The 25,085-nt window shown below is 43.4% G+C and overlaps 1 protein-coding gene across 2 annotated transcripts in view; it reads right to left on the bottom strand.

Annotated features, from left to right (window-relative positions):
- Positions 1–15,099: 15,099 nt before the first annotated feature.
- LOC137420587 (Kv channel-interacting protein 4) overlaps positions 15,100–25,085 on the bottom strand; it is a 443,715-nt gene continuing 433,729 nt past the window's right edge. For both annotated transcript variants that reach the window (XM_068105773.2, XM_078772523.1), the window contains exons 7-8: positions 20,615–20,677; positions 15,100–16,726 (exon numbers count right to left, since the gene is read on the bottom strand). In XM_068105773.2, the coding sequence (XP_067961874.1) occupies positions 16,679–16,726; positions 20,615–20,677 (111 nt within the window). In that variant the 3' untranslated portion in view covers positions 15,100–16,678. The remainder of the gene's footprint in view (positions 16,727–20,614; positions 20,678–25,085) is intronic.

Raw genomic sequence — 25,085 nt, forward strand, 5'->3', positions numbered from 1 at the left:
AGGCCCCGTTGACCCACTGCTCATGCACGGCACCAACCACGTAGTCCAAAGCGTCCGTGGTGAGAGCAATCGGTGCATCGGGAGACGGATGCGCCAGCATGGTTGTGCTGGCGAGGGCCAGTATAGCATCCGTGAAAGCCTTGGCCATCTCCTCAGTCCAGTCGATGGCGCATTTGGTAGGCTTGCCCTTGAGGGCCTCATAAAGGGGCCGCATCAGCTGGGCCGCACAAGGCACAAAACGATGGTAAAAGTTCACCATGCCCAAAAACTCCTGCAGGACCTTGACGGCAAGGGGGTGCGGAAAACCTTTCACAGCCTCCACTTTAGACGGCAGTGGGCCGGCCCCCTCCTTCGTGATGTGGTGGCCGAGAAAGTCAATTGAAGCCACCCCGAACAAGCACTTGGCCGGGTTACTGATCAGGCCGTGCTGACTGAGGCGCTCGAAGAGAGCTCGGAGGCGAAGCATGTGCTCCGTCCTGAAAGCGCTGGCGATGAGGATATCGTCCAGGCAGACGAACAGAAACGGCAAATCCTGCAACACGCTGTCCATCAGGCGCTGGAAAGCCTGGGCCGCGTTCTTGAGCCCAAAAGGCATGCGGAGGAATTTGAAAAGCCCAAATGGTGTAATCGCCGCGGTCTTAGGAACGTCCTGCGGCCGGACGGGGACCTGATGGTAACCACGAACGAGGTCCACCTTAGAAAAAAAAAATTTACCGGCCAAGTGGGCAGAAAAATCCTGGATATGCCGGATTGGGTAGTGGTCAGGGGTCGTGGCGTCGTTAAGGCGGCGATAATCCCCGCATGGGCGCCATCCGCCACCCGGCTTCGGCGCAATGTGGAGAGGCGAGGCCCATGGCTGTCGGACGGTCGCACGATGCCAAGACGCTCCAACGTGTCGACTCCACCTTTGCGATAGCGATTTTCCCCGGGCCGAGGCATCGAGCCCGGGCGTAGACAGGCGGGCCGGTGGTCGGAATGTGATGCTCCACCCCATGCTTGACGGCAACGGCCGAAAAGGTGGGCCGTGTAAGGGCCGGGAACTCGGTGAGGAGGCGGGTGAACTCATCAGAGGTCGAGAGCGTGCAAGCAAGCCTCGTCGAGGCGGACCCGCTTGGCGAGCATGGAAGAGATCTGAATGTCTCCGCATTAATGAGCCGCCGATTTTTAACATCCACCAATAGGCCGTTGGCGCAGAGGAAATCAGCGCCCAGCAAGGGGGTGGAGACCCTCGCCGTGACAAAATCCCATGTAAACCGCTGCCCGCCCAAGCACAGTGCCACGGTCCGTTTGCCAAAAGTTTAAATAGCACTGCCGTTGGCGGCTTCCAGGTCGGGGCCGTGATTCCCGGCCTCCCGGTCCAATGCCGATGCCGGTAGAATGCTCACCTGGGCCCCTGTGTCACAGAGGAAGCAACGTCCGGAGTCGGTGTCCGAAATGAACAACAAACTGCCTGAACGGCCGATGCTCATGGCAGTTAACGAGCGCCGGCCATCCCGTTTCCCGACTCACTGAAGCTGCAGGGTGGCCGGCATGCCTTGGCCTTGGGCTTGGGCCTTGTGTGGTAAAAGCACAAGCCTGGGGCCTTCCGCCGCTGGGCCGTAATGGCGGCCGCGACGGTGTCCACCAGTGGCGCAGGCTCGACGGGGCCGGGGTCCCATGCGGCCTCACTAGATTGCTGTCTGGCGGAGAAATACTTGTCTGCTTCCCTGGCCAGGGCGTGGAAATCCTTAACAGATGAGTTGGCCAAGGCTGTCTGTACCTGACCTGGCAGCTGTTGCAGGAACAGTTCTTTGAAGAGGAAACATGGTCGGTGGCTACCCAGGGGAGACAACATGTGGTCCATAAGCTCCGACGGCTTGGAGTCGCCCAGCCCGGGTAGAGAAAGTAGTTCGCGGGCGCGCTCGGCCTCAGTGAGCTCGAAGGTTACGAGCAGCAGCGCCTTTAGCGTCTCGTACTTGCGGCCCTTCGGAGGATCCTTGAGAAGGCTCACCACTCTGGTCGCAGTGGAGCCGCTGAGCGTAGACACGACATAATAATACTTTGTGTCGTCCGCAGAAATGCTCTGAATGGCGAATTGGGCCTCAGCTTGTGCGAACCAAACGGCAGCATGTCGCTCCCAAAACTCCGGCAGTTTAATCGAAACTGCGCTTGTCGCCATGTTCGTTTGAAGCTCGGAAAACGTTCGAGAGCAAGACGGGGTCACCAATGTAGGAGTTGCAGATAACGAGAGGGCGAGATACTTCGTAGCTTGATCAAAGCTCCTTTATTCCAACAGAACTAAAAACATACCGGAACTCACGCATCTTTTATAACACAACTCACTCTTAAGGGCTTAATTAGGGCGTGGCTCCAACAACCGAGCGCACGCCACGCCCATACAATCAATAGCCCCACTGGTCCCGTGCCTGTGGATTATGTCCCAATGGGGTAACCCCCACAGAATCACATTAAAAAAAAATATTAGATCTGGATACGGATCCGAATCTTCACCAACATCGAATCATTTCTTCCTTGTTTGGAGTAAACCAAAGTAATAGTCTTCCTAAGTCTTCCTAAGACTCCTTCCTTCCTTCCTTCCATCGCACCTCTCCATCAAATTTCGGTTGAATCGGTCCACAAGCTTTTGAGACATCCTATTCATAGACAGACAGACAGACAGACAGACAGGGATGAAAACATAACCAGCATCCACCTTCGGTGTTGGAGGTAACGAGAAAGCATCTGAAAATGCAAATCCCATCCATGTCGACTTTGTATTTGGACTTCTTCTTCCGTTTGCAAAACATGACAAAAACAGCTTAAAATACAAGATTGACGATTTTAGATGACCTTGACCTTTTGACCTTAAAATTGCAATCGGCTTAATTTACCCAATATGCACACCTTGTTCAAATTTCAAGGCAATGGGATGAAAATTAATGATTTCATTCAACCTTGACCTTTGAGCGTTTGATGAAAAAAAAAGAACAATCTGCTTCTAGCTTTTTATTGGTGAACCAATTCATTGACCAATATGAAAATCCTTTACATTTCAGGTCAATCACATGAAAATTGGCGATTTTACGTGATGTCGATCTTTAACCTTTTGACCAAATTAATTATTTGACCTTTTGACAGCAATAAAGCTTTGTTGAAAATTTAATAACAAAATCTCAAATAGTAAAAAAAAAGTTACAGCCTGGACAGACACACAGACAGGCAGACAGACAGGCACACACACAAGTGATTGCAAATTCCCGTGCTTTGGGCCAGTTATAATTGCTTCATGTACGTAATTAATATCTGCTTTGTTACAATGCTATCATTGTAACTGTTGTTAAAGCAAATATTATTATAATGACTTCCTGTGGCGGTTGGGCGCTGTATTAGCATTCTAGCACTTCCGCCTTCTTCCTGCCATACCGTTTTGCCCGCGACGAACGAAAGAATTGATCGGCTCCATTTTTGATGTTTTCTCTTTCATACCCGAGCCTTGGATAGAGGTAAGCTGAATCTCAATTTATTGTTGAACCTCTTGAAGAAACTTTTGGCAGATTATTGTATTGTGTGGATGCAAATGTATCGTAGTAGGTTCGTATAGCAAGTTCGTTTTGCCGCCATGATTAACGGCATGTACTGAATGGCTGTATTTTTCTTTTTCAGTTTTTACGTGAATTAAAGACACGCTTTTTGAAACCAAGACAACTCTCGTCACATCTGAGGATTATAGACACTAGGGCATGCCCGTACTATATATATATCTAAAATTATATCCCCCCCCTCTATTTACATGAAATGGTTTGGTCCATTCGCAAAGCCAAAGCGAACGGCTTGCGAGTACGGTGACAATCCCCCCCTCTATTTACATGAAATGGTTTGGTCCAAAGCGAACGGCTTGCGAGTACGGTGACAACCCCCCCCCCCCCCCCCTCTATTTACATGAAATGGTTTGGTCCAAAGCGAACGGCTTGCGAGTACGGTGACAATCCCCCCCCCTCTATTTACATGAAATGGTTTGGTCCAAAGCGAACGGCTTGCGGAGTTTGGTAAAGAAATCGCCATAGCGTGCACAAACGCGCAGGAAAGCGAAAGAATCGCAAATTAGTTTTAATTAGTTTTAAAACATAGTTTAACGCCAACATAGCGGCAACATAGTTTGCCAACGTGAAATAAATGAATACGCTCTCAAATGTGCCGTCCGAGGCAGAGTCTGTTCGGCACGTTCGGCACACGTGATAGCTCGCTGCTCTCTGATTGGTTGAATCGTTTTTTGGACATAGCTCGGTAACTACTTGTCCGATTAATATGAAACCTTGAAAAGGCACATCCTCGGGTCCCCAGCAATATACCTGGCAAGTTTAAAGTATATCGAACCCGTGGTTGTCGAGAAACAGCGGTCACAGACATACAAACATACAAACATACACACAGAGATTACTGGAATTATAGATAGATAATTATAGTGTGATAACCGCCACAATCATTGTTTTTTTTTTTTTTTTTTTTTTTTTTTTTTTTTTTTTTTTTTTTTTACCTCCGCCACCAAAGGTGGATGGAGGTTATGTTTTCACCCCTGTCTGTCCGTCCGTTTGTTACTTGGAAAAAAAAAATTTTTTGACAAGCATGTTGATCACTCTGGCTTGTGTGTTTGTTTGTGCGTTTGTTTATTTGTTTGTCCGCTCATTTGTACTTGCCTCCAGGTCACAATTTTAAACCGATCTTCACGAAACTTCACCAAATGTTAGAGTTCGTGGTCCGACAAAATCCTATATATTTTTGATGTCAAAAGGTCAACATAGGCCAAAGGTCAACCACTTTTTTTCAAATTTCTCAAGTTTTCAATTTTCATCCAATTGACTTGAAATTTGAATGTAATTTTCATATCAGCGAACTGAATTCAACCACCAACTATTTTTGAGATCAACATAGGTCAACAGGTCAACATAGGCCAAAGGTCAACCACTTTTACTCAGATTTCTAAAATCCACAATTTTCATCCGATTGACTTGAAATTTGAATGTCATTTTCATATCAGGTAACTGAATTCAACCATCAACTATTTTTGAAATCACCATGGACCAAAAGGTCAACGTAGGCCAAATGTCGACCACTTTTTTTGAATTTCTAAAATCCTCAATTTTCATCCGATTGACTTGAAATTTGAATAGGATTTACACATCGGCTAGCTGAATTCAACCCCCAACTATTTTTGAGATCAGAATAGGCCAAAAGGTCAACAAAGGCCAAAGGTCAATCACTTTTTTTCAAATTGCTAAAATCCTCAATTTTCATCCGATTGACTTGAAATGTGAATGTCATTTTCATATCAGCGAACTGAATTCAACCACCAATTATTTTTGAGATCAGCATAGACCAAAAGGTCAACATAGGCCAAAGGTCAACAACAATTTCAAATTTCTAAAATCATCAATTTTCATCCGATTAACTTAAACTTTGAAGACGATTAGCATGTCAGGTCACTAAATTCAACCACTAATTATTTTTGAAGTCAAAAGGATGCTCTCCTGAGTGCCATTCTACTTTGTTCTGTTTTGCCAAGTGTCGCTCTATGATTGATTTTTCATCTGTTTGTCTGTCTGTGTGTCTGTCCAGGCTGTAACTTTTTTTTGTCTGTCTGTCTGTCCGTTTGTGAACAAAATATCTCACAAAGTTGTGGACGGATTCGGACGAAATTTTGCAGAGATGTAGCTTATGTGACAAGGAAGAATCGATTCAATTTTGGTGAAGATCTGGATCCTGATCCAGCTCGCATAATTTTTCAGTGATTCTTCACCATTGAGAGATAGTGCCAAAAACGATACAAAGCAGGATATCTTAAAAAGTTGTGGACGGATGATTTTGATTAAATGTGATTCTGTATTGTGATTTTCTGGTCTACTCTAGGATACAAAACGTAAACTGTTCACCTGGCAGTGGTATGCTCTTTACTGAGTGCTCTTCAAGTTTTGCAATTGGAATGCCAGGTTATGGAAAGACGTATTAAACTGCTCCAAACACCTTAACATGGCGCATATCTAAAAACATGGAAATTCTTCTGGAGTCTTTATAGTTATTCACCCTAATCAACTTAGCAGATCAAGACAATAATTTCGGTGTATCAAATTCCACATCAGAAAAAATCTCCAGTAAAAATCCACAAAAAAACATGCCTCACACACACGCACAACTCATCCATTTATAGGAGAAGTCTGAAGATGGGCGGAGCTGAGGTTGAAAATTACCCAGTTGGGCGGAGTTCCGTCTGTAGCTCGGTCTTGGCCATGGTGTCAGCAATATCTGACATTACTGAGATTTTATAAGGTGGTTTATTTTACAAGACACCTGGGTTTTATCATGTCTTGACAAACGTTTGCCATTATTTTGCAGTGAATCGTGCTTTTCTCTGTTCTTGGTTGTGAGTGCGGCTTGGCAAACATCCCCTGGTTTGTTTGTTTTTGCAGTCACGATTGTAATAAAGGAAACAAGATCCACATCTCTGTACGTGATATTCCTTTGTGTAACTATTGACACGTGCTGGTGAAATCCGAGCGATCGTTCACTCTGAGCTACGCTTTAACAGAAACCAATACAGTGATTGACTTTGGTTGGAGAGTGATCAACTGTGATTGGAGGGGCCTCTGCACGAGGATAGATATACCGGTTAAATGCTGCAGAAAGAAGGAAAGATCTCGGGAAAGACGCCTCACACTCCGGCGGACGCCTCACACTCCGGCCCGACCCAACGACGGCTCCTCTTACCCTGTATCCGAGACCTGATGCCAGCACCTCACTCTCATAGCCGGGCGAACACACCCCAAGTGCAACAGACCTGCTAACAATAAAAACCTAATCCAAGTGGACCCCACTGATGCCCTTTCAGTGCTCCTAGGATACTCAGACACCTGGTCCAAATTCAAAGGCCTGTATGCTTTGGGAAATGAGGAATACTGTTTCATTCTGGGTCCTGATGTAGTGGCATCATTTTACCTTTGGTTTCATAATATGTGAATACGCTTTAGCTTATCTGGGGATTTTCTGGTACGGGGTTTCCCAGCAGGAGTTTTTTGAGAGGTCTGACCGTTGCAGTTTAATAAATACTTGAATCGGAATCCGAACGTCTCGGTTGTCTTTTCTTCCATGCTAAACTGGTACCTTTTCCATTCTCCTTTTTAATCCTTGATCCTGGGGCTCATGGAGGTGCTTGTAGTATGCATGATGATGTCGTCTCCCCGGGCAATGACGGCATTGCCTTTCTATGGCTGGTCCACATGGTAAGCGTGTGGTATAGACAGGGGGTTGCCACTCCTCTCTGTCCCTCTGCTAGGCCGTTGGGGAATTCACCCTCTTCCGCCCGTGCTGTTGGAGTCGACTGGACTCTCATCCACCAGATGTGCAGAGCCATCAGCCATTTAAACGGCATGAATGCGGACCGTTACCCTGGTAAGGGGGGCTGACAGGTACTACACCTTTCCACAGGTGACCTGTACATAAATGTAGGCCAAAGACATTATTGGACATCAGTGTTCCTTAATGTGAATTACAACAACATTCGTAGAGAATGGACAAATATATATACAGCATATGAGATTTAAACCTGCTTCGTGAGAATTATTAACACCATCGGTTCAGATGAGACCGCTAGACATGGCAAGGCCCGTCATGTGATATCAGTGTCGGGTTCTCTGAAGCTCTCCATTTTTATTAGTATCGGGTTCTCTGAAGCTCTCCATTTTTATTAGTATCGGGTTCTCTGAAGCTCTCCATTTTTATTAGTATCGGGTTCTCTGAAGCTCTCCATTTTTATTAGTATCGGGTTCTCTGAAGCTCTCCATTTTTATTAGTATCGGGTTCTCTGAAGCTCTCCATTTTTATTAGTATCGGGTTCTCTGAAGCTCTCCATTTTTATTAGTATCGGGTTCTCTGAAGCTCTCCAGTTTTATTAGTATCGGGTTCTCTGAAGCTCTCCATTTTTATTAGTTATGGGTTCTCTGAAGCTCTCCAGTTTTATTAGTCTCGGGTTCTCTGAAGCTCTCCATTTTTATTAGTATCGGGTTCTCTGAAGCTCTCCAGTTTTATTAGTATCGGGTTCTCTGAAGCTCTCCGTTTTCATTAATGTCGGGTTCTCTGAAGCTCTCAATTTTTATTAGTGTCGGGTTCTCTGAAGCTCTCCATTATTATTAGTATCGGGTTCTCTGAAGCTCTCGATTTTTATTAGTATCGGGTTCTCTGAAGCTCTCGATTTTTATTAGTATCGGGTTCTCTGAAGCTCTCCATTTTTATTAGTATCGGGTTCTCTGAAGCTCTCCATTTTTATTAGTATAGGGTTCTCTGAAGCGCTCCATTTTTATTAGTATCGGGTTCTCTGAAGCTCTCCATTTTCATTAGTATCGGGTTCTCTGAAGCTCTCCATTTTTATTAGTATCGGGTTCTCTGAAGCTCTCCATTTTTATTAGTATAGGGTTCTCTGAAGCGCTCCATTTTTATTAGTATCGGGTTCTCTGAAGCTCTCCATTTTCATTAGTATCGGGTTCTCTGAAGCTCTCCATTTTTATTAGTATTGGGTTCTCTGAAGCTCTCCATTTTTATTAGTATCGGGTTCTCTGAAGCTCTCCATTTTTATTAGTATCGGGTTCTCTGAAGCTCTCCATTTTTATTAGTATCGGGTTCTCTGAAGCTCTCCATTTTTATTAGTATCGGGTTATCTGAAGCTCTCCATTTCTATTAGTATCGGGTTCTCTGAAGCTCTCCATTTTTATTAGTGTCGGGTTCTCTGAAGCTCTCCATTTTTGTTAGTATCGAGTTCTCTGAAGCTCTCCATTTTTATTAGTATCGGGTTCTCTGAAGCTCTCCATTTTTATTAGTATTGGGTTCTCTGAATCTCTCCATTTTTATTAGTATTGGGTTCTCTGAAGCTCTCCATTTTTATTAGTATCGGGTTCTCTGAAGCTCTCCATTTTTATTAGTTATGGGTTCTCTGAAGCGCTCCATTTTTATTAGTATTGGGTTCTCTGAAGCTCTCCATTTTTATTAGTATTGGGTTCTCCGATGCTCTCCATTTTTATTAGTATTGGGTTCTCTGAAGCTCTCCATTTTTATTAGTATCGGGTTCTCTGAAGCTCTCCATTTTTATTAGTATCGGGTTCTCTGAAGCTCTCCATTTTTATTAGTATCGGGTTCTCTGAAGCTCTCCATTTTTATTAGTATCGGGTTCTCTGAAGCTCTCCATTTTTATTAGTATCGGGTTCTCTGAAGCTCTCCATTTTTATTAGTATCGGGTTCTCTGAAGCTCTCCATTTTTATTAGTATCGGGTTCTCTGAAGCTCTCCATTTTTATTAGTATCGGGTTCTCTGAAGCTCTCCATTTTTATTAGTATCGGGTTATCTGAAGCTCTCCATTTCTATTAGTATCGGGTTCTCTGAAGCTCTCCATTTTTATTAGTGTCGGGTTCTCTGAAGCTCTCCATTTTTGTTAGTATCGAGTTCTCTGAAGCTCTCCATTTTTATTAGTATCGGGTTCTCTGAAGCTCTCCATTTTTATTAGTATTGGGTTCTCTGAATCTCTCCATTTTTATTAGTATTGGGTTCTCTGAAGCTCTCCATTTTTATTAGTATCGGGTTCTCTGAAGCTCTCCATTTTTATTAGTTATGGGTTCTCTGAAGCGCTCCATTTTTATTAGTATTGGGTTCTCTGAAGCTCTCCATTTTTATTAGTATTGGGTTCTCCGATGCTCTCCATTTTTATTAGTATCGGGTTCTCTGAAGCTCTCCATTTTTATTAGTATCGGGTTCTCTGAAGCTCTCCATTTTTATTAGTATCGGGTTCTCTGAAGCTCTCCATTTTTATTAGTATCGGGTTCTCTGAAGCTCTCCATTTTTATTAGTATCGGGTTCTCTGAAGCTCTCCATTTTTATTAGTATCGGGTTCTCTGAAGCTCTCCATTTTTATTAGTATCGGGTTCTCTGAAGCTCTCCATTTTTATTAGTATCGGGTTCTCTGAAGCTCTCCAGTTTTATTAGTATCGGGTTCTCTGAAGCTCTCCATTTTTATTAGTTATGGGTTCTCTGAAGCTCTCCAGTTTTATTAGTCTCGGGTTCTCTGAAGCTCTCCATTTTTATTAGTATCGGGTTCTCTGAAGCTCTCCAGTTTTATTAGTATCGGGTTCTCTGAAGCTCTCCGTTTTCATTAATGTCGGGTTCTCTGAAGCTCTCAATTTTTATTAGTGTCGGGTTCTCTGAAGCTCTCCATTATTATTAGTATCGGGTTCTCTGAAGCTCTCGATTTTTATTAGTATCGGGTTCTCTGAAGCTCTCGATTTTTATTAGTATCGGGTTCTCTGAAGCTCTCCATTTTTATTAGTATCGGGTTCTCTGAAGCTCTCCATTTTTATTAGTATAGGGTTCTCTGAAGCGCTCCATTTTTATTAGTATCGGGTTCTCTGAAGCTCTCCATTTTCATTAGTATCGGGTTCTCTGAAGCTCTCCATTTTTATTAGTATCGGGTTCTCTGAAGCTCTCCATTTTTATTAGTATAGGGTTCTCTGAAGCGCTCCATTTTTATTAGTATCGGGTTCTCTGAAGCTCTCCATTTTCATTAGTATCGGGTTCTCTGAAGCTCTCCATTTTTATTAGTATTGGGTTCTCTGAAGCTCTCCATTTTTATTAGTATCGGGTTCTCTGAAGCTCTCCATTTTTATTAGTATCGGGTTCTCTGAAGCTCTCCATTTTTATTAGTATCGGGTTCTCTGAAGCTCTCCATTTTTATTAGTATCGGGTTATCTGAAGCTCTCCATTTCTATTAGTATCGGGTTCTCTGAAGCTCTCCATTTTTATTAGTGTCGGGTTCTCTGAAGCTCTCCATTTTTGTTAGTATCGAGTTCTCTGAAGCTCTCCATTTTTATTAGTATCGGGTTCTCTGAAGCTCTCCATTTTTATTAGTATTGGGTTCTCTGAATCTCTCCATTTTTATTAGTATTGGGTTCTCTGAAGCTCTCCATTTTTATTAGTATCGGGTTCTCTGAAGCTCTCCATTTTTATTAGTTATGGGTTCTCTGAAGCGCTCCATTTTTATTAGTATTGGGTTCTCTGAAGCTCTCCATTTTTATTAGTATTGGGTTCTCTGATGCTCTCCATTTTTATTAGTATCGGGTTCTCTGAAGCTCTCCATTTTTATTAGTATTGGGTTCTCTGAAGTTCTCCATTTTTATTAGTCGGGTTCTCTGAAGCTCTCCATTTTTATTAGTATCGGGTTCTCTGAAGCTCTCCATTTTTATTAGTATCGGGTTCTCTGAAGCTCTCAATTTTTATTAGTGTCGGGTTCTCTGAAGTTCTCCATTTTTGTTCGTGTCGGGTTCTCTGAAGTTCTCCATTTTTATTAGTGTCGGGTTCTCTGAAGCTCTCCATTTTTATTAGTGTCGGGTTCTCTGAAAGTCTCCATTTTGGGGTCATACGAAACGCCGCCCGGAGAAGCCCATAAGCACTTTTTTAGTAAATAAATACTTTTTTTAGTCGTTGTAACTGGCATAAAGATCAATTCCACAGTTTAAATTTTGAAATTTGGTTGAGAGATTGTAGAGCGTATCGCCGATCTCCATGTGTCTCCGGGCAGTGTTTAGCATGGCCGCCATTTTGTGCTGATAAAACCCGAAGCAGAAACAGCAAGTTTGTGAAGTCGTGCCTCAGGGCCTTCAGGCTAGAGCAGGGGTCGGCAACCTTAGGCACGCGTGCCACCATTGGCACACGGCAGCGTAATCATTGGCACACTGGCGAAAGCAGTGCCCTCTCCGCTGCATGCCAAATCACCTCTTGAACAGCCATTGGCTGTTGCGCGTGTTGCACTACAACAGTATTCCAGTGTGATGGTGCAGGGTGATGAGGTAGATGGATCAGAGCAGAGTCACTATTCCAATTCCAAATTCTTTTACTGGAATAATAATCAAAGGTGCACAACATGAGATGCCGGCCTGGCGCATTCAAACACAATATTCGCGGCAACCGGATGTGCTGTATGAACAGTGGTGTTGTTCACAGCAGATGGTCCGAGGCTGCATCTCCACTCATTATTATTATTCGGACTGGTTTCTGAGTTTTAATACTAATCTCATCATTATTCTGAATTGTATAATAATCGCAGATATAAAACAGGAGATGCAGGCTTGTTGCCTTCCGATACGCCGTTCGTGGCAACCTCACGTGGTGTAAGAGCGACTGTGCGTTAACACCCGGTGGTCAGCGGCTGCATCTCCACTCTTTGTTATCATTCAGGCTGCCTTCTGCGTTTTAATATTAATCTCGTCATTATTTTGAGGTTTTTTATGGGGTGGTAGTAATGAAAATGGTGGTAGTAGTTTTTCTCGTAACACGCGGCCTGTCTTATTTAGTTTGATTGACGGTACGGCCTCCCGCTCACATTTCCCACAGGAATTGCAGTGAAGCGGTTCAGGTTCGGTGGATGATGGCAACCCCGCTAGCTACGAAAGCTGAAGTAAAGGTTCGGGCATTCCAGCCCTCATGGACAGAAGAGTGGGGTTTTGTTTTTCAGAAGGACCGTGCTGTGTGTACTTTGTTTTGAAAATGTTTGTCGAACGTCGAGTGTTAAGCGCCATTTTGAGACAAAGCACGAGAAAACTTTAAAAGATCAGGCAGACAAGGCAGAATCCATCAAACGTGCCGTGTCCAGGTATGGGAAGCAAGCCAACACCCTCAAAATCTTTGCCATTGCTAAAAACCATGCGACTGAAGCAAGCTATCGCATTGCTCATTGCATTGCGAAACGCGGAAAGCCATTCACTGATGGCGAATATATTAAGGAGGCTTTTCTCTGTAGCTCAGAGGTCCTGTTTGAAGGCTTACCAAACAAAGAGACAATCGAATCAAGAATAAAAGATATTCCCATGTCAGCTAGAAGTGTTGAGCGACGCATCGAAGAAATGGCAGAAAATGTCAGCGCGCAGCAAATAGCTGGGTTAAAAGATGCTGTGGTATTTAGCATTGCACTTGACGAGAGCGTGGACGTGAATGACATACCACGTTTGGCAGTCATGGCAAGATACTGTGATTCGACTGTAAGAGAGGAACTCTGCTGCTTAAAGCCAATGTCGGACACAACAAAAGGTGAGGACATAGCCAAGGTGTTTATGGAACATTTTGAGGAGCGAGGGATTGACATCAGGAAGATTTTTGCAGTGACAACAGATGGCGACCCTGCCATGGTCGGGAAACAGAGGGGAGTTGTCAGATTAATTGAGGAAAAAGTCGGTCACCCCATCATGAAACTCCACTGCATAATACACCAAGAAAACCTCTGTGCAAAGATGTCAAATTCAGATCTTAATGAGGTTATGGCTACGGTAGTAAAGGTTATTAACTTCATAGTCAAGCGATCTGCGCTGACACACCGACAGTTCCAGTCCCTGCTCGAGGAAATGGACTGCACATACAAAGATATCCCTCTCCACTCAGCGGATAGGTGGCTAAGCTGCGGAAAAGTTATGGAGCGGTTTGTCAGCTGCTTTGATGCCATCAAGGCCTTCCTGGCTGAAAAGGGCCAAAACTACCCAGAACTCGAGGACGAGAAGTGGGTTGTGAAACTTATGTTTCTCACGGATATTACGGGACACCTCAACGAGCTCAATCTCCGACTGCAAGGTGCAGGGCAAACTGTTTTGGACATGTTCGAAACATGGACGGTTTTTGTCGGCAAGCTAGCAATCTTTTCAAGCGATGTTGCTACCTCCACTTTCCGCTACTTCAGACACGCAAGGGAGCTGTCCTCCCAGCACAGCATCAGCACCGCTGAAATATGCAAATACATGAGCGAGCTTGAGTCGGAGTTCACAACACGATTTGGGGACTTTCAGAAGTATGGACCCATGTTCTCTTTCTTGATCAAGCCAGACAGCTTTGATGGACAGGCATTGGATTTATCTCTGATAGACTGGTTGGATACACAGGACATGGAAATGCAGCCGATTGAGCTGAAGAGTTCAACACTGTGGGTGACTAAGTTTGCATAGCTACGGAAACAACTAGAAACCACGGTAGTGCAAGATCACGGAACCTGCATCTTCACCTGCTGGACATCCGCGCCGAAGAAGTTCAGCTGTCTCCGGAACGTTGCACCGACTTTGCTGTCAGTCTTCGGGTCAACGTACCTCTGTGAGCAGATATTCTCACACATGAAGAACATGCTCAGCCCCTCCCGCAGTCGTTTGGCAACCGACCACTCCGAAGCATGTGTGCAACTTAAAGTGACTAACTACAACCCCCAGACAATGATGCTCAGCAAAGGAAAGCAGGGCCAGGGATCACACTGACTGGTAGGCATCTGTTTATTTGTAGTACACATGGGTTTGCATATGTAGCTGTTTGTCCATCTCTTTTTTCCAACTCAGATGTGGATGTTTTCATGAGGATGGCAGCAATCTTCTATAGTACTGGTATTTCTGTTTGATACACTTTATTCTCCCTTTTTGACATTTGTTTCCAATGCAATGTAAATGAGTTACTGAAAGCAGTTTTGAAATGGGGTCCGTGCATATAATTTGTAACCTCATGGGGAACAAATTTTACAATGATAAAATGATCATTACAATGTCCTGATTATGAGATAAATGTTTCTTTAAAATGTTGTTGCTATGCATGTAGCCTGTATGGATGTTGTTGCTATGCATGTAGCCGGTATGGATGGAATAAAATTCCATGTCTGTTGGAAATATTTTTTTGATGTGGTGTCATAATTAAACTTAATGTTAAACTTAGTTGATGTGGCACACGAATTAACAAGAACATTTCAAACTGGCACTTCATGTCAAAAAGGGTGCCGACCCCTGGGCTAGAGTAAAGATCTTGACCTTCGGGTCATGATGCTCGTGCATTGTTTGAACTTTTACCATGTACTTTGTGGTGTTCGGGTTAAACTTCACGCATTTCGTATTTTCCTAATATTTGGAGTAATTTTCACCGTTTCTTGATAAAAGGCAAAGAAATACGTTCCCATAACTCGAGTTTATATTCTTTTACAAACATGGCGGTTGTGTTCGTCGATGGAATGTAATGCGAATGTTTTCTTTCAACGCCTCCAGGGAAAGGGTTAAAATAAATTGTGCAATCACTTAAACCAAGTCGTGCTTTCACTTTTTATTGTGGGGATTCTGAAATAAGGTCCCTTTGGTTTCAAATCAAATGCAAAACAAGACTAAAACGAGGCTTTCTACTTTGGAACATCCATTTATTGGAAGCATATACCTTCTTGCAGACAAGTGATGTATCCACAGATGCAGTACTTGAAGATCCAACTCGATGTGATTATGTTTTTAGAAACACTGAACATACATCCTGGTCATTGTGCGTCAAAATGGCAAACACGGGTCGATGGAAAGAGTCATGGGCAGGTGAGTGGCCTGGCATGCCTTCGCAGTGCCGGGGAAGGATCAAACAGGTGTGCCAACAGGTGACCTCAATGCCTTTGTGCGAACACGTTCGTAGCTGTTCGATTGATGAAGCTTATATTGTTACAGGTAAGCCAAAGATGGTCGTGGACAATTCCTAGCCATGGTGATGTGTTTAAGTGTTTGTACTGAAATCAAAACCTACACCCACACTTGGTAAATGAGGTTCATTTTCATCCAATCTCAGCCCGTGGACGTTAAACATCGCTTGGTGTCTTTCGTCAAGAGTAGGTGGATATCATCGTCGCCATTCTGAACAGGTCATAAAAATCTCCGGTGGAACGTGTACCCGACCAGTCGGTCCGTGAAAGACCTGGCCGCCAAAATCCCCTTACCAGGTGGGCCACACAAAAAAGTGGGAATAATTGGGGCAGGTAACACAGGTAGTATAGTCATCTCCCATGCAGAAGGTTTGAACATTTGTCTTTGTGGTGACCCATTTAATAGATGGGATTTATCGAGAAGAACACAAAGAACTAGTACAAGACCCCACAGCTGAGGCACAGGTGTTGTGAGGCTGAAACTCAGGGAAGACCTTGAGGAGACGTAAGAGTTCCGCGCAGCAAGAACTAGAACGAGAGCTCCAGGAGAAACCGAGAGCTCAAGCACTCGCTCCGTCTCCGTACATTACTTGCATCAGCATGAGGCCTTGCCCTCCTGCTGCTGGTAGAGTTGATACAGATCTGACTCTTGGACCCCACGTCAAGGTAAATATTTTAACACCCGAAGCCACACAATGGCAGTAACACGTAATACAAGCCGATTCACACCTTTGTTCCATATGTTGGGCACATTGTGTACACACAACACCATATTCAACCTGAACATGGTCGACAAAGATCATTTTTGTGACAGGACGTTCGTGACGTGTGAGATGTTGAATTTGTATACATTGCAAAATAGGTTAATGAGACGGAAATGCAGACTGGACCTTTGGATGCAAATAACGAGGGCTTGGGTCTCCGTGTTCCAAAAGGAAATGGAAGAAAAAAAGGGGGGGGGGGAATATATATATATATATATATTCACATCCACATTAGATATCTTGTGCTTCTCGAACACCTGTGTGAAGGTACCATGCCTCATAGGTGTTAAATATCCCATTACTGAAGATACAAAACAGTCTTGTTCATCGAGTCAGTCTCACAACATCTGTGCTGCACCCTGACTCTTCCCAAAGAGCTTTCCCAGGTGGGCCATGGATACCGCTCGCTCTACGAGAGATCTCTCCATGCGGGTGCCTTGAGGATTCTCTAAATGACGTTTTCAAACAGTTGCATGGATTGCATGATGTTTTCATCCTTGTAGAAAGAAGGACAACACAGGTATGCATTTACTCCATGTATACAAAAAGTGAAACTGTTACACCTGGTAAAAAAGGTAACATCTCACCGAGTAATGTATCAAATGTTATGTTTTTACTCTCGTTTCATTGTATTCAAATTATATTGCATTATGATATGTAAGAAAAAGGGCTGGCGCTCGATTTTTGTGCCAAAAGTGATTTTTTTTCAGTTTTGTCAACTTTAGGGGGTAAATTAACAGAAAAATTAGGGGTTGAATTTTTTGGCGAACTTTTCGGGTATTTTGGGGGGTCTTTTAGGGGGGTGACCCCCAAAAATTGCACAATCTATATCTCGGCTCCTAGACATGCTAGCTTCATGATCTTGGTGTCTAGGATAGGGTTTCTGGGTGTGCCGAGTTCAATTATGTTGTTTATGAGGTGATCTGAGGTCAAGGTCATAGGCTCAAGGTCACCACAGGGTCATAAATGGCTCCAAAAGGTAAAATTAGCCAAAATAACTGAATTATATCGTATAGTACTACTTTATATAGGTTTTATTGGGTGAGGAATTCAGTCGTGACATCCTTTTCGACATTCGCGGTCAAGCCCTACTTTTTCGGTTGGTTCACCCCATCATTCTGCTAAAACCGCAAAAATCAGGTTGGGGAAAAAAGAAGGAGCACTACCAGATGTATCAGCTGAAAGACGATGATCCTACAACATGGGAAGCCCTCAAGAATGGTGACTTTGTTGTGACCAAGTCTATGCAGGCATTCTGCAACCTCTTCACAGACCAGGGGTTGGAGCAGGAGATCAAACTTCTCAAGAAGCATGGTGCACTGCCTGGCATCACACAGGACGAAGCTGCTCTCGACAGGTTTGTCACTACAACGCCTCACCTTGCGCAGTTGGTGCAGAAATATCTCCAGCCCTTCCCGAAGACTTCAGCAGCAGAGGAGAAGAAGAAGGAGCACTACCAGCTGGCAGGAGATATATGTATCAGGTCAAGCCAGAACGTTCTCAAACTGAGGGACAGTGTCATCCTCCACTGTGAGGGAAACCCTTACACAGTGAGCACGCCTCTCAAGAACATTTTCTCCTCAGCCGTTATCCCAGAGAAAGCCAAGTATGACATCCTCAATTATCCCACTCTGGGGCAAGAGCTCTATAAGACGTTTGTGGAGGAGCGGCTCCTACCAACATCCAAACTATCAATTTGGGATCGAATGACCAGGCCAAAGTATAAGACCTTCAGCAACTGGAGGCCGAAGAGTAAGGTGAAGGTTGGTGACAAGGTCATCAAACTATGGGAGGATCGGGAGCTCCTTGGGAGATGCCTAATAATCAGTCAGTCAAGGCCGTTGCTCCTACCAAACCTCGAGGAGACAATTGGAACCTACGAGATGTCAGTGATGCCCCGTTCTATGTTTGCCCCTGATGGGACACTCCTCCTGCCAGTTGACAAGGCCAGCCTCATGCATGCCATTGAGGCGCAGCCCTCTCAACCGCCCCCTCCAGATCCAGTTCAGCATCCCACAGCATCTACTTATATCCTGGATGCAATGGCCGTACTGCAGGCGATGAAGAAAACGCCAGGGATGAAGAAAATCATTCACCTCAAGCACGCCTTCATAAATACCATTAAAAAGCGTACATATAAGGGTGGTTACGAAGAAGTCAGGGTACTCTTTGATCAATATCTTCCCCTCAGTCTGAAAGAGAAGACAAGGGCAAAGAGGGCTACATCAGACGAAGCTTCAAGCGCTGGATATGAGGTCCATGACGAAATGAGCATCACGACTGTTCCTCTGTGGGAGCTCTTGTCCTCCTCCAAGACCAAAGGTCAGCTTGCAAGGATTCTTGCCCAGGGACTACTACGTGAGTTTGAGGGACAGGATCTGCGACTTATCGTCTCATATGACACCAATATCAAAATCAATGCACCCCACAGGCTTCAAGAGGACTTCTTTACCCATGAGCATGAGGAGGCTGACTCACAGATCCCCCTTCATGTTCTTCACTGCATCAAGGATTGTGAATTCAGACATATTGTTTTTGCATCTCCGGACACTGATGTGTTTGTCCTCCTCATTGACCTCACAGCGCATGGACGTTTGGGAACTTTGACCACATTGGAATTTCACACAGGAAATGGCAACAAGTTCAGAAAGATCGATGTGGTGGAGAGAGTGAGGAGCATCAGCCATAAGAAATGTCAAGGTCTCATTGGGATACACAACTTCACTGGCGCTGACTGGGGTGGTAAGTTCGTGGGTTTGACAAAGAAGAGGTGGATCACAGAGTACTTCAAATTGGGTCCCAATGATCCCATCATTGATGCCTTCCAGAGATTGGGAGATGGCCCTCTCTCATCGACGGAACTAACAGACGGAAAACTCCCTGAGGAGATGCAGCCTCTCGAACACTTTGTGTGCCGCGTCTACTCTGCCAATGGCCCACAAACACTCCCCCAACTTCGCTGGGAGCTCTTCAGGTCGAAAAACATGGAGTCTGAGATGCTGCCCCCCACCCGAGCTACATTGCTGCCTCATATTCAACGGACAAACTTTGTATGCATTGTGAACAAAGCCTATGTCACTACACATCCCCAACTTCCTAGTTTGGAAGACTGCGGTTGGGTCATCAAAGATGGTGCAATCTTCCCTCTACGGTGTCTTGAACTACCTGCTCCACAAGCGGTTCTAGAACTGATCAAATGTGGCTGTAAATCACCTGTCTGCACACGCAACTGTTCTTGTGCGAAGAACAACCTCCCCTGCACGCCGCTTTGCAAGTGCCATGACCAAGGATGTCAAAACGTCAGGCATGAGAAATTCGATATTGAGGACGAAGAAGTATAAGGATCGGAATTGTAAGTACCATTTTTGTAATTGATAGCCGATTATGGGTACATTGATGATATTTGTTTAGTTAATGCATACGTGGTGTAAAACTGGTGTAGTAGGGCCTATATATTGGTGCGATTAGACCTTATATTACACTGGACGTAGTGTAACTCAACAAAGTGTAAATAGATCTGTCATGAGATGAAGAATGTGGTGCATTATAATATGTACTTGCTCAGCATTTATGTGTCAAAACTAATGTTTTGTAGTTGCACGGTATATCATGAGATGACATTTTTTTGTTTTCGCCACATTTTCACCCACCCAAATGACATTGACCATGACCTAGTTTATAACCTGATCGTGACCTCGAATGTAAAAAAAGATGTCACCACTGAATTTCTCACCCAACAAAACCCACATGAAGTGGTACTATATGACATAGTTCAGTTATTTTGGCTGATTTTACATTTTGGGGTCATTTGACCCTGTGGTGACCTTGAGCCTATGACCTTGACCTCAGATCATCTTGTAAACATCATGATTGAACTCGGCGCCCCCAGAAACCCTATCCTAGACACCAAGATCATGAAGCTAGCATGTCTAGGAGCCGAGATATAGATTTTGCAATTTTGGGGGGTTCCCCCCCTAAAGGGCCCCCAATACCCCAAAAGTTAGCGAACAAATTCAACCCCTAATTTTTCTGTTAATTTACCCCCCAAAGTTGACAAAACTGCAAAAAAATCACTTTTGGCACAAAAATCGAGCGTCATGACATATCATAATGCACTATTATCATCACGTCTGATGTGTGTTTGCACCACCAAGGTTGTACAAATGAGGAAGAGCCTGAAAAAGAAGAACTTCAACCACGTTAAAAACCCATAGAGGGAATTTGGAATTTCCTCCAGAAACTTGTCCAGGAAACCATGGTCCTTTTTTTTTTTTTTTTTTTTTTTTTAACATCTAGTTCATTACAAATGGGACAGCAACTGTGTAATCGATAATTACGATACAGCGACCAATAAATCGATCAAGTTTAGAATAAAAACTCTTACTTTTTTACAGGTGTCAATAAATTCATCGATCGTCACAACGCCATCTTTGTTCCTGTCCATTTTCTGAAACGACAGAAAATAAAATCCAGTATTCTGCACATGCTTATGCTCCTTTAGCTGCTCTGTGTTTACATGTATGTTTTGATAACGTGTGCACGCACACACATGCATTATTATGGCAATCTGATGAGATCTTATGAGGAGGTTTGTAAGGAAGAGGTTGTCGTTCAAAGATATCAAACTCAATTGCACAATAAAACGAAAGATTGACATTTCATGGAGGCTTAAAGGACAATATTTGCAGCTCGGACAACGTGATCAAACATACCAATGATGTCTGTCATGCAATCCCAATCATTCCTCTCGCACAAAGTGGTGTCTGTAAAAACTTCAACAACAGGACACTTCGAAGAACACCTTACTTACCCCGCTCAGTCTTAAGAAGAAGAAGAAGAAGAAAAAGAAGAACATAGGAAGGGTCTTTTCAACTTTTACTTTGTGTGTTCCTTGCAGATCCATATTTCCTACGAGTTCGCGATTTGGTCTGAACCTCGATATTCCCCAAGGCTGAAAGAGCGAGCGAGAAATTTGATAGGTCGAGGTGGTGTAAAGTGGTGTCATATTTTGGCCAAGTCCTGCTAAACTGCAGGTTTTGGAAAGTGAAAAAGGTGATTTGTGTTCTACAGCGTCCAAGTGTGTAATTCATTTGAAATAAAATAAAGATTTCAAAGGTTGTATAAAACTTTGTGCGGAAGTTTACCGTCGTTGATGCACCGTCTTTTACACCACCGTATCTAACATGTATTTTAGTTCTTCATGCCTGTTGTTTGTGTCGTTTTTGACATCCCTAAAAACAGTAAGTTTCATTTTTGGAATGATTTTTATTTTGCTTTCACTGCTCGGCAGACACAGTACCTTACTCCTTAGACAAGTTGATGAAACAATTTTTTGTTTTCATTTCAACCGTTCACCAATACCGACGACATAATCAGTCCATTTGTCACTGACTGCGCTGTGCGTTTTTAGGGTCATTACTCGGGTTTGGAGTTATTGCGTTTTGTAGGGTCATTACTCGGGTTTGGAGTTATTGCGTTTTGTAGGGTCATTACTTGGGGATGGAGTTATTGTGTTTTGTAGGGTCATTACTTGGGGATGGAGTTATTGTGTTTTGTAGGGTCATTACTTGGGGATGGAGTTATTGTGTTCTGTAGGGTCATTACTCGGGTTTGGAGTTATTGCGTTTTTAGGGTCATTACTCGGGTTTGGAGTTATTGCGTTTTGTAGGGTCATTACTCGGGTGTGGAGTTATTGTGTTTTGTAGGGTCATTACTTGGGGATGGAGTTATTGCGTTATGTAGGGTCATTACTCGAGTTTGGAGTTATTGTGTTTTGTAGGGTCATTACTGGGGTTTGGGGTTATTGCGGTTTGTAGGCTAATGACTCGGGTTTGGAGTTATTGCGGTTTGTAGGGACATGACTTTGGTTTGTAGTTATTGCGTTTTGTAGGGTCGTGACTCAGATTTGGAGTTATTGCGTGTTATAAGTCATGACTCGGGTTTGGAGTTATTGCGGTTTGTAGGTTAATGACTCGGTTTGGAGTGATTGCATTTTGTAGGGTCATCACTCGGGTTTGGAGTTATTGCGTTTTGTCGGGACCTGACTCGGGTTTGGAGTTATTGCGTTTTGTAGGTTAATGACTCGGGTTTGTAGTTATTGCGTTTTGTAGGTTAATGACTCGGGTTTGTAGTTATTGCGTTTTGTCGGGACCTGACTCGGGTTTGTAGTTATTGCGTTTTGTAGGTTAATGACTCGGGTTTGTAGTTATTGCGTTTTGTCGGGACCTGACTCGGGTTTGGAGTTATTGCGTTTTGTAAGAACATGACTCGGGCGTGAAGTTATTGTGTTTTGTAAGGACATGAGTCTGGTTTGTATTTATTGCATTTTGTAAGTTCATGAGTCGGGTTTGTAGTTTTTGCATTTTGTAAGGACACGAGTCTGGTTTGTAGTTATTGCGTTTTGTAGGGGGCATGACTCGGGTTTGGAGTTATTACGTTTTGTAAGGATATGAATCTGGTTTGGAGATATCATCAGGAGTATAGGTGACAAAGAACAAGAGTTTGATTGGTTGATACATAAGGTAAAGTGTTTGGTAAACCAGTAAACGGGAAGGTGTTTCTTCCATTGGTAAAGGGTATAGGTATTTGTTACACCAATAAAGCGGGTAAGTGTTTGGTACACGAATGAAGGGGAAGGTGTTCGGTACACCAGTAAAGGTGGGAGGTGTTCGGGATAGTCAGGAGAATTTTTGATGATATGAAGCTCACGCTGGAAAAGCTCGTCACAGTAGGTTTTATGGTTGATTTGAGTTTATTAGTGTACCCAATGATGCTTTATGGTGGGTGTACAAAACTTCCCCTCGTGGCATTTTTAAAATCCAAGACGGCCATATCAAAATAGGGTAAATCATAACTTTTGAACTGACCTGAGTAGAAACTAACATACCACTTTTTCAACTAATTTTGGGTGCATCCCTGCGCATCCTAAGAGGCGACTAAGGGTTGGCATCAGGAAGGGCATTCCGGTCATAAAAACATTGCCTCAAACAGGGAACCATGATTGTCATGGGGCCCGTAAGGCTAACCCCCGCTCTAGCGGGGGAAATGGCCTTAACCCTAGTCCGCAGGCTATATTGTCCTAACGATAATGCCGGGCTTCGGGTCTAAAAGACCCCAGGAGCACATTGGTGTGAATGGTTTTTTATTTTTATTTTTTTTATCATTCTTTTGTATGCAAATTAGAGGCTTCCTGCAGTAGTATTTCCACCATAATGGTGATTCAGCTATACACTTATTTTGAAGAAGACCCATACAAACAATACATGCTTGAACTTTTCTTTCAAATGTTTGTTTGCTTTTACTTTTATATTTTTATACAAATTATTTATTTTGCATATAAAGGTTTGGTTAATTGAGTAATTGTTAATTGAGTTAATTGAGTCTTTGCTCAAGAAAGTGGCTTCACTAATCGTTTTGTTTTGAAATCATACTGAAGGATTTTGCAAAATTTTACACTAATGCAGGTCTGGGCCTGGGAGATCTTCAAAGAACCAATGCAAATTCAATAAAAAGTAAAAATCGTAAAAAGGTGTCAAATAAGCTCACCTCGACAAAAGCAATTGAAGCAATAATCCGATGTCCAAACATGGGAAAAGCCTACGAGAAGTTGTGAACGATCCAAAAACACAACTCACGTAAACAGCAAAGGAAAAGATAAGGCAGGAAGGAAAAAGGAATGAAAAAAAAACACGTGACCGGAAATTACGTCAGTTATGACTCATACCCGAGTGAATAACTTTGGTAACTTTCCATAGCACAGCTCACATGCAAATTAGGTACTTTAGGACAGCTCACATGCAAATTAGGTGCTTTGAGAACAAAAGAAAGGCAAAAAATAATCGGGTCTTGCAGGCCCGAAGGACTGCATTTGAAGGAAAATTTTAGTTTGTTGGAACTTTCCTTGGAATTAAAAGAATTTATTTTTGGATAAACAGTGAATAAATGTTTACCACCAACTTGTCGAAGCATTCATGGAGGGTCATGCCAAAAAACGTTTTTATAAACAATTATAGCAAAAATAAAAAAAACGTACCGGGTCCATTAGACCCATGCTTGCGAACTAGGGTTAAAACGATCATTCATTCATTCATTCTTTATTTTATAGAGCTGCAATTAATACAGGTAAATATTTTGAGAGAAACTAAATGCAGCCAATACACCATCAATATCTGGGTTCAAGGTGTGATTTACATTCTACAGCATGAGCAGCAGTTATCGCGATAATAAATCTCCATTATCGTTATCGCGATAGTAACTCTAAAGCACGATTATCGTCCCATTGTGATTATCGCCGAGCATTAGTGCAAACCCAACACAGCACATCACCCAAAGAACACCATCCCTACTGTGAAGTATGGTGTTGTCAGCATCATGTTATGGGGATGCTTCTCATCAGCAGGGACTGGGGCACTTGTCAGGATAGAAGGGAAAATGGATGGAGCAAAATACAGAAAAATCCTAGAGGAAAACCTGGTGTCCTCTACAAGAAACCTCAAAGTGGGATGGAAGTTCACCTTTCAGCATGACAATGACCTGAAGCACACACCCAAAGCTACACTGGAGTGGCGAAGGAACAAAAAGATAAATGACCTTGAGTGAACCAGCCAGAGCCCCAAACTAAATCCAATCAAAATCTGAGCCCTGAATTGAAGATTGCTGTCCATCAACGCTCCCCACGCAACATAACTGAGCTTGAACAGTTTTGTCCAGTAGAATGAGCAAATATCACCCAATCAAGATGTGCAAAATTGGTAGAGACCTATCCCAACAAACTCACAGCTGTAATTGATGTCAAAGTTGCTTCCACCAAGTATTAACTGAGAGGGGTTGATACTTATCCAACCAAGATATTCTAG

The sequence above is a fragment of the Myxine glutinosa genome, chromosome 2, assembly GCF_964187855.1.
Source record: "Myxine glutinosa chromosome 2, kmMyxGlut1.1, whole genome shotgun sequence".
NCBI lineage: Eukaryota > Metazoa > Chordata > Myxini > Myxiniformes > Myxinidae > Myxine > Myxine glutinosa.